Genomic DNA, 19,498 nt, shown 5'->3' with positions numbered 1-19,498 from the left:
ACTGTTTTTTATTAGAATTACAATTTAGTTTAAAGTTTAATAGTTTAATTTTTCAGAATAGCAAGCTGCCTTTAGTTGGCAGTGCTGTCTCAAAGTCTTTTTTTTAAAAGTACTGTTGGCTGCTGCTAGAGAAAAGCTTCTTTAACATTTTAAATTGAACTATAATTCATTTTTGTCTAGTTTTAATTTTTTGTTATTTTTATTTGTAGTTAAAAACATTTGGAAGGGGTCAGTCTATTATTTCAGTCATTATCATTTAAAATACAAAAGAGTGACCTGTATGTATGTGTGCATGCATGCTAGCACTTTTTTTCATGTCAAAAGCAACTTGCTTCTGGTGTGAGGAAATAGCTGACATTGCCCAGGGGATGCCCGGATGTTTGATGTTTTACCATTCTTGTATGAGGTTTCTCTCATGTTCCTGAATGAGAAGCTAGAGCTGAAACAAGAGCTCACCCCACTTCCCTGATTTGAACGGCCAACCTGTTGATCAGCAGTCCTGGTGGCACAAGGGTTTAACCCATTGTGCCACCAGGGGCTAGCACTGAAAAACCAAGAAGCCATAATTTAAAAGTCTTTAAAGTAACACTCTCTTAACCCAACCTAACAAATCAACCACTACAACACCCATTTTTCAAAAGCTTTTTGTTTTTCAAAAGGTTTGATATACTTTTCTATCAATATTACATCTGTGTGACCTCTGTCTGTTGTGTAAGTAACACTGTCTCAACCAATACAAGGCCCTTTGCAAAAGCTTTCTGATGTTCAGTTTGATATATGTTCTATCAGTACTACATCTGTGTGACCTGTGTGAGTAGTGCCATCATGTCTCTGGAATGAATCTGTTGGCTTGATCCAATTAATAAATTTAGAGGCATGTTAATAATTTATTTCTTAATTTAGAGACTGCATGCCATGGCCATCTGTTAGTACAGTTTTGATGGTGCCCTTTTGCCTGGAAGAAGGGAGTTGGACTGGTTAGTCCCAGGGGTCCCCTCCAACTGTAGGATTCTATAAGAATAAGGAATTGGTTGATATTGGTTTATTCTATAGGTTAATATGAGAGACATTCAATGTTGAGCTTTAAAAACGTTTTTGTGAAAACTTCTAACAATTACTATAAATTGGTAGATGTATGAATATTTCTGAAAGTTGGGGGCAATGATCCCCCATTAACTTGTGTCATTCTCTAGAAAATTCAAGGAGGGAGTTCTTGTATTTTTTTAATAAATGTATTTCATAAACTTTTTAAAAATTTCCTAAAAATCAGTGGATTACCAAAACATTCAGAAATTTGGTGGGTGAAGAGTGAGGAATGTGTTGTACCACTCTAGCAAGTTTCATAATGATAGCTCAAAATGAGGGAGAGAGAAGCCCTTGAAGTTTCCCCATTGACAGTTATGTTTTCCCTATTGTGCAATTGCAACCACCATTAATGAAGCAATTATGAAGATTTGTATGTTTTGTTAAAGTTCTGAAATTTTCATTACCAAAAATGCAGGAAGACTTTAGAAATAAAGCACCAACACCTCCTAGTTTTGTAAGTACTTTAGAACCATTTTTATTGATTGCAAATGCCTAAAATATACTATTGTGTACCTATCTGGCTTAATATACTCTTAAATTATACTATTTATATATATTAAAGCTGATGAATTACCCATCACTTTGCATGTTTAAATCTGGAACACAATAAGATATACTCAGTGTTCCAATTTTCATTATTTCACAAGTTTCTATCAACCAATTTTTTAAAGGGAAAAAACCGACAAAATCCCAAGAAGTCTTACACAGTTTATACATTTTCCTGCAGGCTTTCAAAATCCTGCTTGATACTAAAAGGAGGGAGCGGGGGAAAGTCTTCATGTTTTCCTGCTGAGAGAAGGCTTCTTGAAGTGACAGGAGCAAAGCCTCCAGATACAGCCAAGCAAGCTCACTGTTAATCACCCCTTAATGCCTGGCTCTGGTTCATGTGATCCTAACAAGCATTTGAATGGTCCCTTGGGCTGAACTGCATGTTCATCCTTTGCCACAGGAGGAAAAGTGCCCTTTCTCTGCCACATTGTTGAATTCCTGTCAGGATGTAAACTAAGGGCTTATTTAGAGATATATGGGATTTACCGAGCAGTGTCAGAGTGTTAGTGGGACTGTGCCAGCTGGTTGGTTGGAAATGAAGGCAGATTCACAAAGTATGTATGTAGGGCCAAGTGCAGATCCTATTGAAGTCCATGGCACAGCTCCCACTTCCTTTAATTGGATTTAGATCAGGTCCTTGGCACATTTTCATATTAAAGCACTTCCACAAATGCTTTTTTTTCCTTAATGAACACAATTCCTCCATAAGCTGGTTTAAGACGTTCAAGGTTTAAGATTACAGAGGGAAAGAAAATGTAAGGACACACTGCCATGAAGACAGAGTCATTTGCTTTGTTTTGCCAAGATTGCTAGTCATAGTGTATTTGGATTAGAATTATTCTCTATGCTTATATAAGATTGAAAGGTAAACGATGGTCAGTTTTAAACATTTCCCCTGTGGTGCCTGTTGATGCCTTATTTTGCTATGCTGTCAGTTTAGGTCAAATAACTTTCTTCAAAAGGCATAGTTGAATCAACAATATCACGTAGATAATCATATGACCAAAGCGTATTTGAAAAAGATTTCTGTTGAAAATTTCACTAGTTTCTATCAACCAATTTTTTAAAGGGATGAAAACGTTAAAATCCCAAGAAGTCTTACACAGTTTATATATTATACAACAGAGGTAACTATTAAGCACTACCATGGCATTTAATACCAGTTTACACCGAAAACTAATCAATTACAACTCAATTAACATGATTTTTCAAATTCATTTAGAGAGTTCTGTCTATTGAAACATTTTCAAGGACTTCTCAACTTCTTGAAGGAAAGCAGGGAAGAACAGAATAGCAGATTCTACATCCCCATTGCTAGATGTATAATGACTATAGTAGTGCTGAGATCCTAGAGCATGTCAGTGGATCTTGGCACCAATGTCACCAATTTTGTCTGGGTATGGGACAACTCCAATCCTGCCTGCTTGACATGAAACATGAATCAGATGTTCAAAGCAACTTTTTAGCCTTTTTAGTAAAGAGGGGTGGGTAAGTGGTTGCTGAAGAGGGAGGAAGTGAATACCAATCTCCATAGTATGCTAAAAGGGCATGTATATAGGATATGTATGTATGAGGACCCTCTGGTGGCACAGCAGGTTAAACCACTGAGCTGCAGAACTTGCTGACCAAAAGGTTGGTGATTTAAATCCAAGGAGTGGCATGAGCTCCTGCTGTTAGCCCAGCTTCTGCCCACCTAGAAGTTTGAAAACATGCAAATGTCAGTAGATCAATAGGTACCACTTCTGCAGGAAGGTAACGGTGCCCCATGCAGTCATGCTGGCCACATGATCTAGGAGGCATCTATGGACAATGCTAGCTCTTCAGCTTAGAAATGGAGATGAGCATCACCCCCCAGAGTCAGAAACTACTAGACTTAATGTCAAAGGGAAATCTTTACCTTTACTTATGGATGTATACATCCCTAACTGAATTCCAAACACTGGAAGTTACAGTGCTTTATACATTTTTCCTTTGCATGTAGAGCAGAACCCAGGAAAGTGGTATGTTTGCTTCTACTAGAAAAAAAGAGTATTTTTCCCAGCTCTGAAATAAGGTTATGAAGAAAATGAGTAAGGGTGCTTTGGGATGAAAAATTTGAATGTGATAAACTATCCTGCAACAAACCTCTTTTCCTGCAATAACATCCCCATCAGCAGAAGAAGGTGACAGGGAGAAATATCAGTCAGAGATTAATGGTGGTCTTAGTGAGTGGGCATTGCTTTCTGCATCTTTGATATCCACAGTTTCCTGCCGAGGAAAAGTCAGAGGGGAGGTTCAGGTCTTGCATTGCTTGCTGCCTCATCTGTGCCATGCCTTGAAATGTTGCTGTTATACCCATTATGGCAAATGTCCTCTTCTCCAAGAGATAAGAATTTCTCCTCCATTTTAGTTGCAGCAAGATTCTTCAAACCATACCAGAACTGTGAGAGGGAGTATGTTGGCAGAGGTTTATCAAGAGTGAGTGTTTAGTAAGAGTAGACCTAAACAGGCATGAGGCCAAGAACAACCACAAGACAATCAGGAATTCAGAACATTTATTGCAAGAGCTGAATAACTGTAAATAACGTTGAACTGGCAAAGCAGTAACAAGGATAACTGTTCAGATATTTATTCGGTCAAAGTCATCAAACACCCCTCACAAACTGACATAAGTACCGCAGGAAGCAATGCACCCCTAGCCCATTTGATGCTTGTATACTGTGGAGGAAATAAAATGTGAAATGCTATATACAAAATAACTTCACTTAGTATTATTTGCATTTATTTTTTGGTAAGAACAAATTAACAATTGATATTAACTACCTTTTGTTGTTGTATGTAAGACTGATGTTTAACTGTGGCATAAGATAATTTTTGCTTTGTATTTCCCTTTAAGGACTGTTTTTTCCCCTATGTTGCATGCTATTTGTTTAAATCGTCCGTCATGCCTTAAGAAAAGAAAAAAATGCCTAAAAACGTTTGGATTAGGATTTGTTAGACGTGCAACTGAGATCTTATTAACATTAAGTGTCACTTTCCTGGATTGACTCAAGTGACACAACACTGGTACCTGCCAGGTATTGACCATCCATGATAACAAACAGTTAAACAGCAAGAATTAGAGCTTGAACCCTTTCATTTCCCCCAACTAGCCTACCAGGAGAATGCTTGGTTACATCATGAAGGCACAACACATTAAATATTTTGTGGCTATGATCTAAAAACACTTGTGTTACTACAACATCAATGCAGATGGAGATCAACACAACCGCTGCCATTTGAGCAATACAAACTGTCTTAGGTATAGACACACACCTGGCCCAATTATAAAGAAAGCAATCATTCAATACTGGTACTGGGTACAATGCACCAAAATACTTTCTTGCACAAGCGCCACTGAAATGAAGGCGCCCTTGGGCATTACTCCTTCACTGCAATGGGGCCCGGCTAGCAAAATTTCATAGAGGATTGTGCCCTTGGCAAAATATCCTCCACATAATTTTGATTAATATTATTCTCAAGTGTGATTGCAACTAACATTAGAGACTTCTTAAAAATTAAAGCCACTCATTCAGCTGCTGCCACAGTTGATGTCCTCTTTTGCCCCTTTGCTTTGCAAATCAGAATCAACAGCAACATCATATTTTTAAAAGCCCTTGCATCATGTGCATTTATATTTTTGAATTGGTAAATAGTGTTAGCTCATCAGAATAAAAGCAAAATAAGAGATTGCCCCACCCTCCCTTTTATTCAGTTTTTAACACAAGTGTTTTGAGTTCCTTGGAACATTGTGTGTCAGACAGACTACTAACACAGAAACACCATCACCAAAAGAAACATTTTTTTAAGAAAAGAAAAGAACAAGAGGAAGCAAATGAAATAAAGTAGAAAAAGCAACTGTGAAACACAGAATTATGCTACAGTATTTTTAGGTGAACGTTATAAGTACACAAAAGTTATTAATAATAATAATAGATCCTATTTACAAGTACTTGAACACTGATCGACTTAACAAGTGTCCACTAACATTGTTAATAGCACAGTAGGTTTAATGTTTGTAATTTTAGTTGTTTTGTTTCAATAAACATGTCAAGTATAGCAGTCCCAGCACAAGATCAATGGCAACAATAACACAATTTTCTAATCGGATATGCTTTCTAAGAGTTGCAATTCACCTTCTCATTTCTCTTTCTCGCACAGACACTCTCACTCATTCACTCATTCTCTTTCTTTCCATCTCCAAATGTATCTTCTACTGTTCACAGCAGCAGTCCAGGGTCAAAAAATAAAATAAAAAGAAAGCAAACAAACCTCCCACCCCTTCCCCTAAATAAATTGAAAATGTAAGATATTTGCAAACAGGGGAGATTCTCTGTAAGAGTTTGATTATGTCTATTTAACAAAACCACACAACTAGTAGAAATGCTCTTTTGTATTGTAGTTCCATGGAGCTACCACAAAGATATGCATATCTCAGCTATGTGAAGCATAGTTCTAGAGGTCTACTCAGTACATAAAGCTCTGACACACACACACAGTATTAGCAAATCTAATTAGGCTAAAGTCACTGTTCCAAAGAAGCCATTCCTTATAGCTGGTTCTCCTTTGGACTCTCCACTGCTCCCGAGGCCTGTTTATAGGACTTCAAGTTGGCCAAAGGAATGTCAGTCATGTGATTGCCAGGGTTGAAATGGCCTTCGCCTGAGCCAAACTGCTTTCGGTCATTAAACTGGTTTCTGTTGCTATCTTCTTTCCAGGTTCTTGTCAATGTGTGTCCATTCACCAGTTTGTCTTTCTTAACCCATTCCTTCTGAGGTGCAAAGGTGGAGAGGGGAGACTTTGGCTGCTGGTATGAACCTAAAGTGGGAGGCATCCAACAGTTGTCTGAGTGACCCAGGACAAGGCATTCTTGAGTACACATCTCTGTCGCTTCTGCTAATCCTCGAGGCCCAAGAGGTCCATCTGCAGAGTAGGAGAACAGCAGGGGTAGAATGGAGCAGAGAGAAAGAGAGAGAAAAATATGTTAACTTTCAAAAGAGATACTGCTTATCACTCTTCATTGCAACTAAATTTTGATGCACTCATCAAAATAAATCAGATGCCATAGTGTTACGGAAATAGCTAATCATATCTAAAACAAGAGATTCAAGGACATCCACTATGGGTCCTTCCACACAGAACTAAAATTGTCTCTGAACCAACTTAAAATAACCCACTTAGTTGTGGGTTCCACTCTCCATCCCCATTTCGCAACCCAAACCTGAGCTTTCCTGGGGGGCAGGTTGGCTACATGCCATCCTGAATCCCCCCATCTACCCCCTAAAACATACTCAAAGTGTCCTTGGCCATTTTTGGATGCCTCTGGTAAAAACTGAGACAGGTTCCAGGTTTTGGGCCTGTCTGGATGGGCCCAGTAAAAGCAGCCAGCTTCATGCTGATAACTCTGGTTATGAATCAACCAGAAGTTTGACTGGCTGCACCTACAATTTATTTCACACCGAAATGAACTAACAAAAATATTTTAAAAAGAAAAAAGTCCCCAATCTTGTTGATTTTTTCTGGACTTGAAAAATAATGTTTAGAATCTCAGCATGAGTTTATATGTCAACTCAAAACAGTTCATAAATGTACATTTTAGAACAGAACACTAATGTGTTTATAACTTGAATTGTTGATGAATTGGTTCCAGACTTGCTTTTAATTCCCATTAGAGCAGGATTTCTCAACCAAAGATCCTTGGAACCTTAGCATTCTAAAAAAGTTAACTAGCGGTTCAGCGAGAGATTGTGATTGGAAGATAGAATAATTTTTATACAGGAGTTTCATGAGACCTGGAGATGATTTCAAGCATTCTTCCATGATAGATTGAGGAAAGCTTCATTAGATAACATAAGGTGTCTCACTCTGTAAATTTATAGACCATAACAGACAAAGAGATACTTAAAACTGGATTATAAAATAGCCAGGCTCTGTGTGGAAGTATTTTGGATTGTATAATTACCACTTCCAATTTCAAGGAGTTCCTTGGAGGAAATAAACTATTTGCTTTATTGATTGCTTGATTGATTTCCAAACTAACCTTCAACAAATATTTCAAGTATCACTTACAATGAATTAATCTCATAAGGAGAAAATACAAGCCTGATGTTAAGTCACCAGACATCTTTGAGCTGAATTTTTCATTTGTGTGAGGGTTAGGGTCTCCGAGAATAGATCAAGCAACTAATAGTTTCTCATATTTGCCCATATCCACCTTGGTCCCTCTGGGACTGAAAACCACTGGATTTATGGAGAACACATAGAAGTTAAGAGTGACCCCTGCAGACAAAATCTCTGCGTTCACATACACATACAGTGCCCTGTTGTCTGTGACTACAGGAATAACTAAAACACAGATGTAAGTGCAAACAGTTAATCAAGGCATTGCCCTTTTTACTATCTCAAGGTGTAAGGATTGAGAGATTTCTTTCTTGCAGTTCAAAATTTCAAACCCACAACTTGTCAGGTAAGAAGAGAGTGTAAAATCATTTACAAATTCAACAACTACATTCTTATGATGAGTGCTAACCTATATTATCAAGCCTGATGTATTTTCTTTGCATTTTTGTCAAAGGAGCAAAACTACATATGAGTTATTGATTTGACCTTGTGTTGAGAAAACAAGTAAACGAAAATGTCCTCACAAGTGGCTTAGCTTAACTCCACCCCCACTCCTATCAATAAATTCATATGCTGGTTTTGAATCTAAATATATTACTATTTCAACTGCAAATAACCAAATCGCTTTGTGTTCTCTGAAGAAACAAAGTTGCTTTCTTTAGCCTGTCTGCAGGCAGTCAATTTATTCTTGATGAAAATCAAGTGACAGGAAGGTGATAGGAAGGAAATTACTGATTTATTTGGAGCACCCAGTTAACCGATAGCCAAGAAGACTGCAGTCAAAAGAGCTTTAAAGGGCAACTCAAATCAAAGGGAGGAAAGAAAAGAACACAGAAAGAAGATGTGATCACTGCTGTATCAGCAAAAATAGAGTTTATTACGAATAGGAACAAAGAAGAGGAGAAGAATTGACCTATTTTCAAGACCCCAACAAAGTGGTTCAAAAATGTTAACAAATAGAGATATGCAATATACAATTCTACCACATAATAATTGTGTGAAGAGAAATTAGAAACAGATTTTGTACTTCTGATTGAAAGTATTGATGAAGAAGAGGAGTAAGAGACATTTAGGGGGATCTATGTATGATATCTGCCTTCAATTATTTGTTGCTAGATTTGTACTCAAGTAAATGTTAGGTGAAACATGTGGAGAATATAATGGGAAGCCAACAAACTTTCATTAAAACTAATAAAGGTTCTAAATGATATTGTGCATAGCACAAGGGGTCGCACTCCCCTTGAAGGCGCAGGTTCGCAGCTTGGGTGTGACCCTGGACTCATCGTTGAGCCTGGATCCCCAGGTGTCAGCGGTGACCAGGGGAGCATTTGCACAGCTCAGGCTCGTGCGCCAGCTGCGCCCGTATCTCGGGAAGTCTGACTTGGCCACGGTGGTACACGCTCTGGTCACATCCCGCCTTGACTACTGCAACGCTCTCTACGTGGGGCTGCCCTTGAAGACGGCCCGGAAGCTTCAGCTGGTTCAGCGCGTGGCAGCCATGTTACTAACTGGAGCGGGTAGCAGGGAGCATACAACGCCCTTGTTGTCCCAGCTCCATTGGCTGCCGATTTGCTACCGGACCCAATTTAAGGTGCTGGTTTTGGCCTACAAAGCCCTAAACGGTTCCAGCCCAAAATACCTTTCGGACCGCATCTTGGCCTACGAGCCCACGAGGACCTTGAGATCGTCTGGGGAGGCCCTTCTCTCGATCCCGCCTGCCTCACAGGCACGTCTGGCGGGGATGAGGGAGAGGGCCTTCTCGGTGGTGGCCCCCCGGCTGTGGAACACTCTCCCTGCAGACATCAGACAGGCGCCCTCCCTCATGTCCTTCCGAAAAAGCCTCAAGACATGGCTGTTCGAGAAGGCATTTAATTAAGTGCTATAACAATGTGGTAAAGATGACTGGAATGGAACAAGGAATATGAGATTGGTTATGATTCCACTATGAGACGAAGCGGATTTTTAGTGTAGTTTTGTAATTGTTATGTAGTTTATATGTTGTTGTAATTGCCTCTTTGTAAATTGTCTTTTATATGTGTGTACACCGCCATGAGTCGCCCTAAAGGGCTGAGAATGGCGATTAATAAATGCATCAAATAAATAAAATAAATAAATAGCTGTATACAGAGTTTTTCTGATTTGTACATTATTCTGTGAGAAAATTCAATGGAACTTCAGCATAGGGACCTTTGGCAGAACCAACAGCTTTTTGGAAGTAGGGAATAATTGAACAATTCAATGTTGTTGGCTTCCAGCTTCTATCAAGTATTGCCAGTGGTCAGGAATGACAGGAACAGTAGTTCGTGAACAGCTTGAAAATTACATTTTCTCCACCATTGTAATTTGTGGAAGAGAGGTGTTGGCTTCAGCCACCATGGTTCCCAAAAAGATGAAAATCACTGGCATTACTGACAATTCTGTCCTGATTCTTTGTAGACTGCCATATGTACAGTTCCAGAGGTTTCAATAGTTCACATGTGAAAAATCATAGGGCCATCATGTTCCAGTTTTCATTCAGTATAGCAATTTAATTTATGTGTCTGCCTGTGACCTAATGTTAATGATGATTCATTCAAAAGGCATACAAGAAAATATAAGGAACAATGATGAGCTACACAAAAGAGGTTGTATGGCTAAGGGCCCATGTAGACAGTGCTGAAAGTGGAGTCCTGTTTGTCCAAGGAGGCCAAACTGAATTCAGCTCTGTGCAGTGGTCAAACTTTTATTTTGCATCATTGGTCATCACAGTAGCAATCACATAGCTCTCCAGGCCTTTGCTGGGGATGTAGAGAGAGAAGAAAAGGAGTATCATCTCTCCAAGTTACACTGGCATATACAAAGACACACAGCAATAGCCCGGAGCTTTCTGGAATTCTGTGGTCACCACTTTAGAGACAAAAAAAACCCTAAACAAAATATATGCCATCCTGTTTCTCCCAAACAGGATGGTGACTCTGGCCCATGTGAACAGTGGGGACAGTCCAAATTATCAGCCCAACCCTTTATAGCAATCTCAAGCTGTGGGTCTGCTCTGGAGTTTCAGGGAATCTATAGATCATCCCCCAAACAGGCTAACTGGTTTTACAATGCATGAGGGGTAGGAAGTCCCCTGATGTTGTTTGGATGTCCAGGATTGACCTCTGGTCTGGTGTCCTCCCCCCCCCCAAATACTCAGAAAGTTGATCTGAAAGTTCATACTGTATTGAGATGCAGGCTTGAGGATAGTGCACACCAAGTCTAAAATAGAAAGAGAAGGTATAGCATAGCAATAGGAATTCAATATTTGATCAGTGACCTCCAGTAGCCGGACAGTTTTCTCTCCTTTGCTTTTCAGGAGTTTCACTTTATAAGCCAAGTTCTCCATTTGCTAACTGTGTTAGGTTAAGTTAAAGATCTAACATATTTTTTCTAATATGTGAATGTACTACCCTTCATTTTATGGATTTTCTTTGGTCAAAAGGATCTGTTTTGCTTGTGTAGTGAATCTTGTATTGGAATTGCAATCAGTGTTTACTACATTGACAGGTGTAAATATAAATATAAATAAAATGTCTTGATGACAGACAAAATGGACAGAGGGTAAAGAGAGAAATTTGTTGGAAGAGGATGCAGGATGAATTCCTGTTGTTGATATAATACAGGGTATTTCTCAAAAGTGTATACACCTTAACAGCTTATAATTCTGGTTTGTTTGTTTTTAGGTGGGTTTTTTTACCACACAAATATATATATATATATATATATATATATATATATATATATATATAAACATACACACACACACACACACACATACATACACATACATTCAGCAGTAGAGAAACGTCACAAAATTACAAGAAAAAAACCTAAAATGAATCTTGCAGTTCTCGGCTTTGACAATGAAAGCAGTGCATTGTTGCTTCCCATAGGAGACCTGAAAACAGAGCATGTAAGTGATAAGTTTAAGTGATAAAAGACTATTTAGGTAAGAGCAGTGGGGATTTATTGTATTCTATAGCTGGTTATCTGATTCAAATGACTTTGGAGGCACCTTTTTTACATCAACTTATCTGTAGAGCTGTTTCAAATGTTATAATGCCTTACTGGAGTGATGGAGCCCTTCTTATTAGAAGACGTCTCCCTCATACATCTCTCCTCTCTATCTCCCTTTGCATTCTGCCCACTAGATGTGTTTGTGAGATTGGTTATTTCTAGCCCTGTCATCAATTTGGGGTTCCCAGAAAGTATTGAGACTGGTGGTGGCAAATACTCAGGAATAATTCAAGATGGGACCTTCATTGAAGGGACCGGATTATATAAACAGATAATAAAAAGTTTCTTATTCTTTTCAGGCAAAGGAGAGTTTCAAATACTAAGATGTATACTTGAGCCTCACATTTTGTGAAAGAGAAATCTCTTTCATTTTGTAAGTCAGACCTCTTCTGCCTCTCCCACATGTCTTTAGATGTCTTTGGGATTTTTCTTTAACTGCTATAATCAAAGTGATGCAGGTATTCCATGAAAAGAGGAGAGAAAACAGCTAGGAAAAAGGAGTAGTTTCAGCATATTGTTAACATTTCCAAAGGTTAATCTATAGGTTAAACGCTGATTATTTTCTTTTCTGCTGACAACTGCAATTTACTTTTAATTAGGTCTTCTCATTCCTTCTACCAAATAATACAATCCTGTATCTTGCTGATTCTGACCCAAAAAAGGAAATAGTTTGGCAGGGATTAAATCATGCAATGCACATTTAAGAAGAAAGGGGGAAAATGAAAACACATATATACAAGTAAAACATTTTCCTGTGCTTCCAATTTTCAATGAAATAAATGGCGAATCTCAACACTACTCAATGTTTTATGTTTCATGTCCTCATTCAGAAACTAAATAAACTAAGCCCAAGTTCAAATACAGCTGACATCTATTTTAGTTTCGGCTTTAAATGAAAAATAAGCTGTTTTTGGTTGGAATGAAAATATGCTTGTGGCCCTTTAAGCCATGTCAAATTAGTCTTGAAGAGATTTATTTCTTATTTCATTTGCTTCCCTCAGTAACGGCTACTGAGATCTAAGACACTTAATTTTAGTATAGGCTTTATGCAAGCTTTCCTTCCTGATAAGTTGGTAAAGTTTATATGGGGCTTTGGATCTGTTTGTCAGAAGTCTGATTTAAAGACTTATTCTTAGCAATGAAATGCATTTTCACCACATATTCTCAAAGATAGGCCTAAGGCTTCTTAATTTGAATAGAAGTATATTTATCTTTAACTCCCCTCCATAAATGTACACTCTCCTCACAACTATAGCATTGGACACCTCTCTCTCTAGAATATATTGCTAACGGTACTTAGTAGGGATGTGTGACCCATAAAATGGTTTAAAGGTCATTACAAAACTGTGGGGTGCTGGCATGTCATTTCAAAAGTGTTTCTATATGCAGTTATTGAAAAAATGGATGAGAATAACAACGATATATCAAGTTTTATCAAAATTGGCGTAAAAAAGAAGGGAGGGAGAAAGCCCTGGAGTTTCCCTAGTGCCAGTGCTGTTTTCCGTGTATTGCGCAATTGTATCCGCCATTAATGAAGCAGTTCAGAAGTTTTGGAAGTTTCAGAAAGTTCCTACTTTTTTGGAAAATTTTGGAAGTGACTTTAGAATTGAACCACCAGCACCTCCTACATCCAAAATGAGTTTTGAACCACTTCTTCTTTTTTTTTGGATCAACCAAGCTTAGTGGATACAATTCTTCATGCTCATCTTAAAACCTGTGCACCAGGTGTTTCATCTGACCAAGGTAATGCATGTCTTGATTATATCCCAGCTAGATTTCTGTAGCGTGCTATGCGTGGGACATTCTTTGAAAATTGTTTGGAAACTTCTTCAGGTCCAAAATGCTGTGGACAGGCTGCTAACTGGGCTGGTCACAGGCATGATATAGCCCCACTGTTGAAACAGCTTTACTGGCTACTAGTTCACTTCCAGGAAGAATTCGAAGGCTGTCAATCAAGGAAAGAAAGAAAGAAAGAAAGAGAAAAGAAAAGAAAAGAAAAGAAAAGAAAAGAAAAGAAAAGAAAAGGGAGCTCATAATGCAAAGATATGTATGCCTAGCTCTAATGTTTGGAAATTTGGAATGTTTCTTCTTCCATCCTCACACTAAGTGGACAAAGAATATTTCAAAACTAATGAAAAGTAATTGACAGACATGTATCTCAGGGTTTAAAAATCCCTGATAAGAACAATCTGGGCAGTTCAGAATTTACACCAAATTCGCACATGACATTTTTGTGCAGAAAATGTAAATGAAATGGGGATGTACTTGCAGGTGGGGATTCAGGATCCCTTTCCTTCCTCTCAGGCCCCATCTGCACTGCTATATAAAATATAGATAATCTGCTTTGAACTGGATTATTTGGCAGGATAGACTCATATAATCCAGTTCAAAGCAGATAATCTGGATTCAGAAGATGGATTATATGGCAGTGTAGATCCAGCCACAGCAGTCTTTTATATATGGAGCAAAAGTTTCACCTAGGCACCTACTCAACCTGGCCAGTTCTACATGCAGAGTTACTACTAGATTAAACCATTTATTATCTCCCCCACACACATTTTTTTGTTGAAGCCTCCACCATGTCTGGTGGAAAATGGGAGTGGGGGTACAGCAGCATCTGATTCTGTCCCAATAGCTAAACACAGAGAAATTGCCACTGAATTTAGCTGGGGTTCTCCAAAAGTTGCACCAAAAGCTGACATCTGACTATGTTGACTTAGCCAAACACTATCACATACTATGTTCCCAGTAGGAAAGGCTTCAACAGAGCTATAGTAAAGTGTAGAGAGACTTTGGTAATTATGGATTGGTGAAGTGAATGCCAACCTCCATGGTGATGGAAAATAAACATAAACACACAAACAGTTAATATATGTGTGAAAATGCTCCCAAAAGGATCCCCTTATTGTAATCTTTTAAACTGAATAATTCATAAATTGAATTGTGAGCCATTAAGCTCCCCCGTGGTTTCCAGACCATTGTTGATACCCACCCATCATCCTAAAGGGCAACCCAGAGCTAGAGGATACAAAGTATGTTGACATTACTGGCTGTATTTTGAGATTTTGGAGAACAATTACTGAGAGGTATGAAAGAATCCCACTGCTTTTAAGGGTCCCCCCCCCCCCCTCAAGATCTGATCATCTTGGCATGATTAGACTACACTATAAAAGTTCATTACAATCCTCAGGAGATTCCTGCTCCAGTAGAACAGTAAGGTGCCAATTTTTGTTTTTGTTCTGTTTCTCTGTAATTTACAGAATTTATATATATAATTTGTTCAAACATCCACCCTCCCAAAACAAACTATGCTTGCTGAAATTAAGGCTACTTTTGTAGAAGTGACTTTTAGCATTTAATATAAGGCAGCCCTAGGATTTGGCATCTGCAAAATATATCTAATCCCATCTAGTTCACATAGCCAATGAGACAAATATTAATGCATTTTTCAGTACTGCTCATTTCAATAAATGTACACAAAACATCCCACAAAATACTCATATTTTTCCAAAGGAAACAAAGTTAGATATCTCTCTTTCTCTCATGTTGCAGGAAAACATATTCCTTTCCCACCATAATGAACCAGGATGCAACTAATTAAGATTTGCATTCCTATGAACTGATTTTGTTTTTGCCTAATTCAGATTGGGACCGCCATGTATAGGTAGAGAATCTTAATACTACTGTTCACAGCCCTTTTCTTGATATTTTTCAAGCCATGAGAGCTAAAAAGGGGGGACTCGGTTGCCATCAATTGACGTGGTGCTGAATGAGCAAACAAACAGGGAAAGGGAGCTAAGGGGGGTCCTGTATCTTCTTGGGGAGGGGGGGGGGAGAATGGAAATGTGGTCCAACTGTGTGCTAAATATAAAAATATCATACATTTTTATACAAGGCCTGAATATGTACCCAGTTGCTTTGTAATGATGAAGTAATTCTGTGCCATAGGCAAGCTTATTGATCAAATATGATATTCATTGGACATAGGAGAATTTCTAAATACAAACAATTGTGTCCTGGAATAACTCAGGGTATTGGACCACCAAGTCCAGTATAGTTTGCTTCAGATGATGGCTGTTCTCCAGTGTTTTAGCAAATGCCCTTTCCATAGGCCACCTTTTTCAATTGTGGATGCAAAATATGCTCCACAACTGAGTTATGGTTGCTCCCAAATGTGGCTATGACAAAACTGCCCACTGTTTTATCTTCCACATTTCCAATTCAAATATATGCCAATTTTTACAGCTAATTTCTACTTTATGACCAGTATGCATGAGTAAGTGAGAAGTTTCAGCAATGAATTGACTAGATGAGATGGAATTAGATGAGTTGTAATACTTCATAGAATGCATGAGGCCTGAGTATTTTCTATGCTCTGTTTTTTTGTTTTCATTTGCATTGCACAGAAAAGTAAAGCATAATGTTGACGTAATCGCAATTATTTCTTGCTTCTATCCACACAATACAATTATTTTCTCCAATTTTCTGAAGTTATTTCATCACCGCATACAACAGCACCAGTTTAAAAGCTGCTGCTGCCACTTTAATTTCATAATTACATGAATTTGTTTCCCCTTTCATCCATAAAAATGTCATTGGGACCTCCATATCACATTTCCTTCCTCTAAAGTGAAGTATTTCATTGATTTTCTGATGCCTTTCCACCACCCAGGCCTGAAGTATTTGTTCTTTGAATAATCCAGAATAGATCTAGTGATCAGCCTTGACTTCTTGAATATGGAGCGACATAAGTGCTAATAAAGTTGTACAAGCCATCCACCTCCACATTTAAATATCTTGAAGGCAAACACTGTAGTACATAAGCAAGAAGACCTTAAGCAGCCTTTGTAAATATTTATATCTGATTGTGCTAAAAATAATGGCTGTTGTTGTGCTTTTATCCTTTTAATAGCTGTCAGGGAGCTGTTCAATGATGTTGGCTCAGAAGCATGAAGGTGGAAAATAGAATAACTAATGCCAGTCAAGTGCTGGCCATCTCACAGAAAGTCTAAGTGTTCTTATATCTGACTTTATTATATTCTGAAGCAAAACTCTTATTCCACTGATTAACTCACTACCACAATTAGACTAAACCTTTCCAGCCTGCTACTTCAAAGACCTCTTAGTCGAAAAGTGGAGCATTATGACTTGGGAAGAGTCAGGCTCTCAGCATTAACTAAACAACAATAACAGTGACTGAAATGTGATTTGCTGTTTCTGTTGCTAGCTATCAGCATAAATCCTTTAAAGCCACCAGATCCCATATGATCTTGGAAGCTAAGATGGATCAGCTTTGGTTAGTACTAAGATGGGAGACTGCCAATGAATACCAAGTAGGCTATATTTCAGAGAAAGAAAATGGCAACACCAATTCTGAATACTCTCTGCCTAGGAAATCTTGTGAAAATCATGGGCTTGCTATATATCAAAAGGTGACTTGAAAGCACATACACACATAAGGAATGCAGATTGTAGAGATAGCCATCAGTTGTGTGAAGATCTTCATGGCAGTTTGATGAATTCAGATTCCAAACTCTGCCGTTTCTGGTGTAGATGAATGCTATAATCCTTCTTATCACTTGGCAAAAGTTGCCTTAAGCTATCAAGTTGCCTAAAGCTAAAACAAGATTGCCCAGAGTAATTTTGTCATTTTGAAGGACATTTTAAATTGACTCTCTCAGTGATCACATACTGACTAAGAGAATATGCAGCTCAGTAAACAACTACCTATGTAGTTAATATGGTTTAGTCACACAAGATCAACTTTTTCAATGAACTCTTTTTAATACTTCTGTTTGCTCTTTCCACACACTTCAGGATCAGAGTGTGATGTGCTATCCATATTGCTCACAATACATTCTATTAAACCATTATGCTAAAATATCAGCTAAATTCAATAGACATTTCCCCTTTCATCCTCTACCATCATCCTCTGCCTTCCAGGATAGCTGAATCTAATCCAGAAGGTCCCCATAAGGTGTATCTGCACTCCAGGATTAATATTACATGGCACCACCTTAACTGCCCAATGTCAGTGCCATGGAATCATGCGAGTTTTAGTTTAACAGTGCTTTTAGCGTAACTACCAAAGAATGCTACAAATACCAGAATTACATAGCATTGAGTCACTGCAGTTACGGTAGTGTCAAACAGTGAAGATGCACAGTCTGAAGAATATGTATAGGAATTTGCCACCATCTTCACTGTCCAGGCTTCATCTCAGGGCAGCTTGCACTTTATAGTTTCATGAGATATTTCCTGATGATGGACACCATGACTTTGTGTATTGGGGTCAATATTGTGGCCTGTGGAATTCCATTACAAAGTTGCAGAGACACAATCCTCAAGTGTCACTTTATGAAACTGACTCACAGGTAGACTCAGAATCTCTATAATACAATACTCAATGGTATTGTAGTCAATGGAATCATAAGTAAGTAAGAGACCAAAAAAAAAAAGCAACAAATTCAAATTCTGCCATGTCTCTACCAAATAAGGACACCCATCTGTGTAACCAATGCTATTCAGTTCCCAAAAGAGGACTGAACTTATGCTTGTTCTAATCCATAATTAAATTGGCTAAATTTCATCTTATTGCACTCAGTATTGTGCAATTTGATAGCAGAGGGAATAAAACTTCGGGAGATGTGCTGCAATTGTGGCAAGGTCCAACTGCCCCAAATAAACAACCGTATTTCTTTAAGAGAAGGAAGGAGTTGTACATCTCATAGTTCATGGCTCACACACAACTATGGAAACAATGTTTCCAACTTTGACAGCTCCATGACATCATTTGAAGCCTCTTCTTTATATAACACTACAAAACGTGTTCTAATCCATGCACAGCTGTACACTTTTGATAGTTTCCTAATAAACTATATGGATAAAAAGAAGTTTAGTTTGCAGGTTGAATATCTCTGTCTTGTGATATTGAAAAGTGACCTTGAAAAGTGACAGAGGAGAAACCAAGCAGGATTCCACATTTGCTTTTGTTAGCAAATAAATGGGGGATTACATTTTCACATGTCTCTACCGCAGATTTTATTCTTTGGTCACAGATGAAAAGTCAACATTTGGAGATGGAGATGGTCCAAACACAACAACACATGGGCAGCCAAGGCAGCAGATTCTCTCCCTGGGAGAATATGGTTATTTAGACAGACTTTATAGCTCAGAAAGAACAGATACCAGAACATCTTTATAAATCCGTACTTTCTATTTTGTAGCAGGGACTTCATCTGTCTTTTTAACTGCTAAGCTACTGCTGAGGAGAACATTACCACAACTAATTCTGCTTTTTTCAAATTAGCATTTTTGCTGCATACCCCATCTTTTCCAAATAATTTTTAAAAAATTATGCAGGGGATTGAAACGAACCTTCTACATTTGACATATTTGCTAATAAAAGCAGAGCACCCACAGTGTTGGATTAATATTCACTTTATTAACCCATATTTCCTTTTATTTCGTTGAGATGTTTTAGCCTGCTGCTAGGAGATAAAAAGAATGGAAATTTATTGACTTTGCTGATACTTTTCCCTAAGTAAATGCAAAATAAACTAAACAATGCTGAGGATTACTTAGGCAACTGATAAGTGTGTTGGCCTTCTCTGAATTACTACATCAGGGCCTATTCTGCGGAAAGAAATTTTCTTCCCTGACTGAAATACCTGAAGATTCATGAAAATGC

The 19,498-nt window shown here is 38.2% G+C and overlaps 1 protein-coding gene across 9 annotated transcripts in view; it reads right to left on the bottom strand.

The window, feature by feature from the left end:
• Window positions 1-4,150: 4,150 nt before the first annotated feature.
• The window catches only part of PCDH9 (protocadherin 9), a 913,990-nt gene continuing 898,642 nt past the window's right edge, over window positions 4,151-19,498 (bottom strand). For 8 of the 9 annotated variants that reach the window (XM_060769388.2, XM_060769392.2, XM_060769390.2 and 5 more), the window contains one exon: window positions 4,151-6,576. In XM_060769388.2, the coding sequence (XP_060625371.2) occupies window positions 6,203-6,576 (374 nt within the window). In that variant the 3' untranslated portion in view covers window positions 4,151-6,202. The remainder of the gene's footprint in view (window positions 6,577-19,498) is intronic. The other variant, XM_060769397.2, reaches the window with a different exon arrangement.

The sequence above is a fragment of the Anolis sagrei genome, chromosome 3 (assembly GCF_037176765.1).
Source record: "Anolis sagrei isolate rAnoSag1 chromosome 3, rAnoSag1.mat, whole genome shotgun sequence".
In the NCBI taxonomy this organism is placed as follows: domain Eukaryota; kingdom Metazoa; phylum Chordata; class Lepidosauria; order Squamata; family Dactyloidae; genus Anolis; species Anolis sagrei.
The sequence above is the reverse complement of the archived record's forward strand: the minus strand, read 5'-3'. Positions and strand labels throughout refer to the sequence as shown.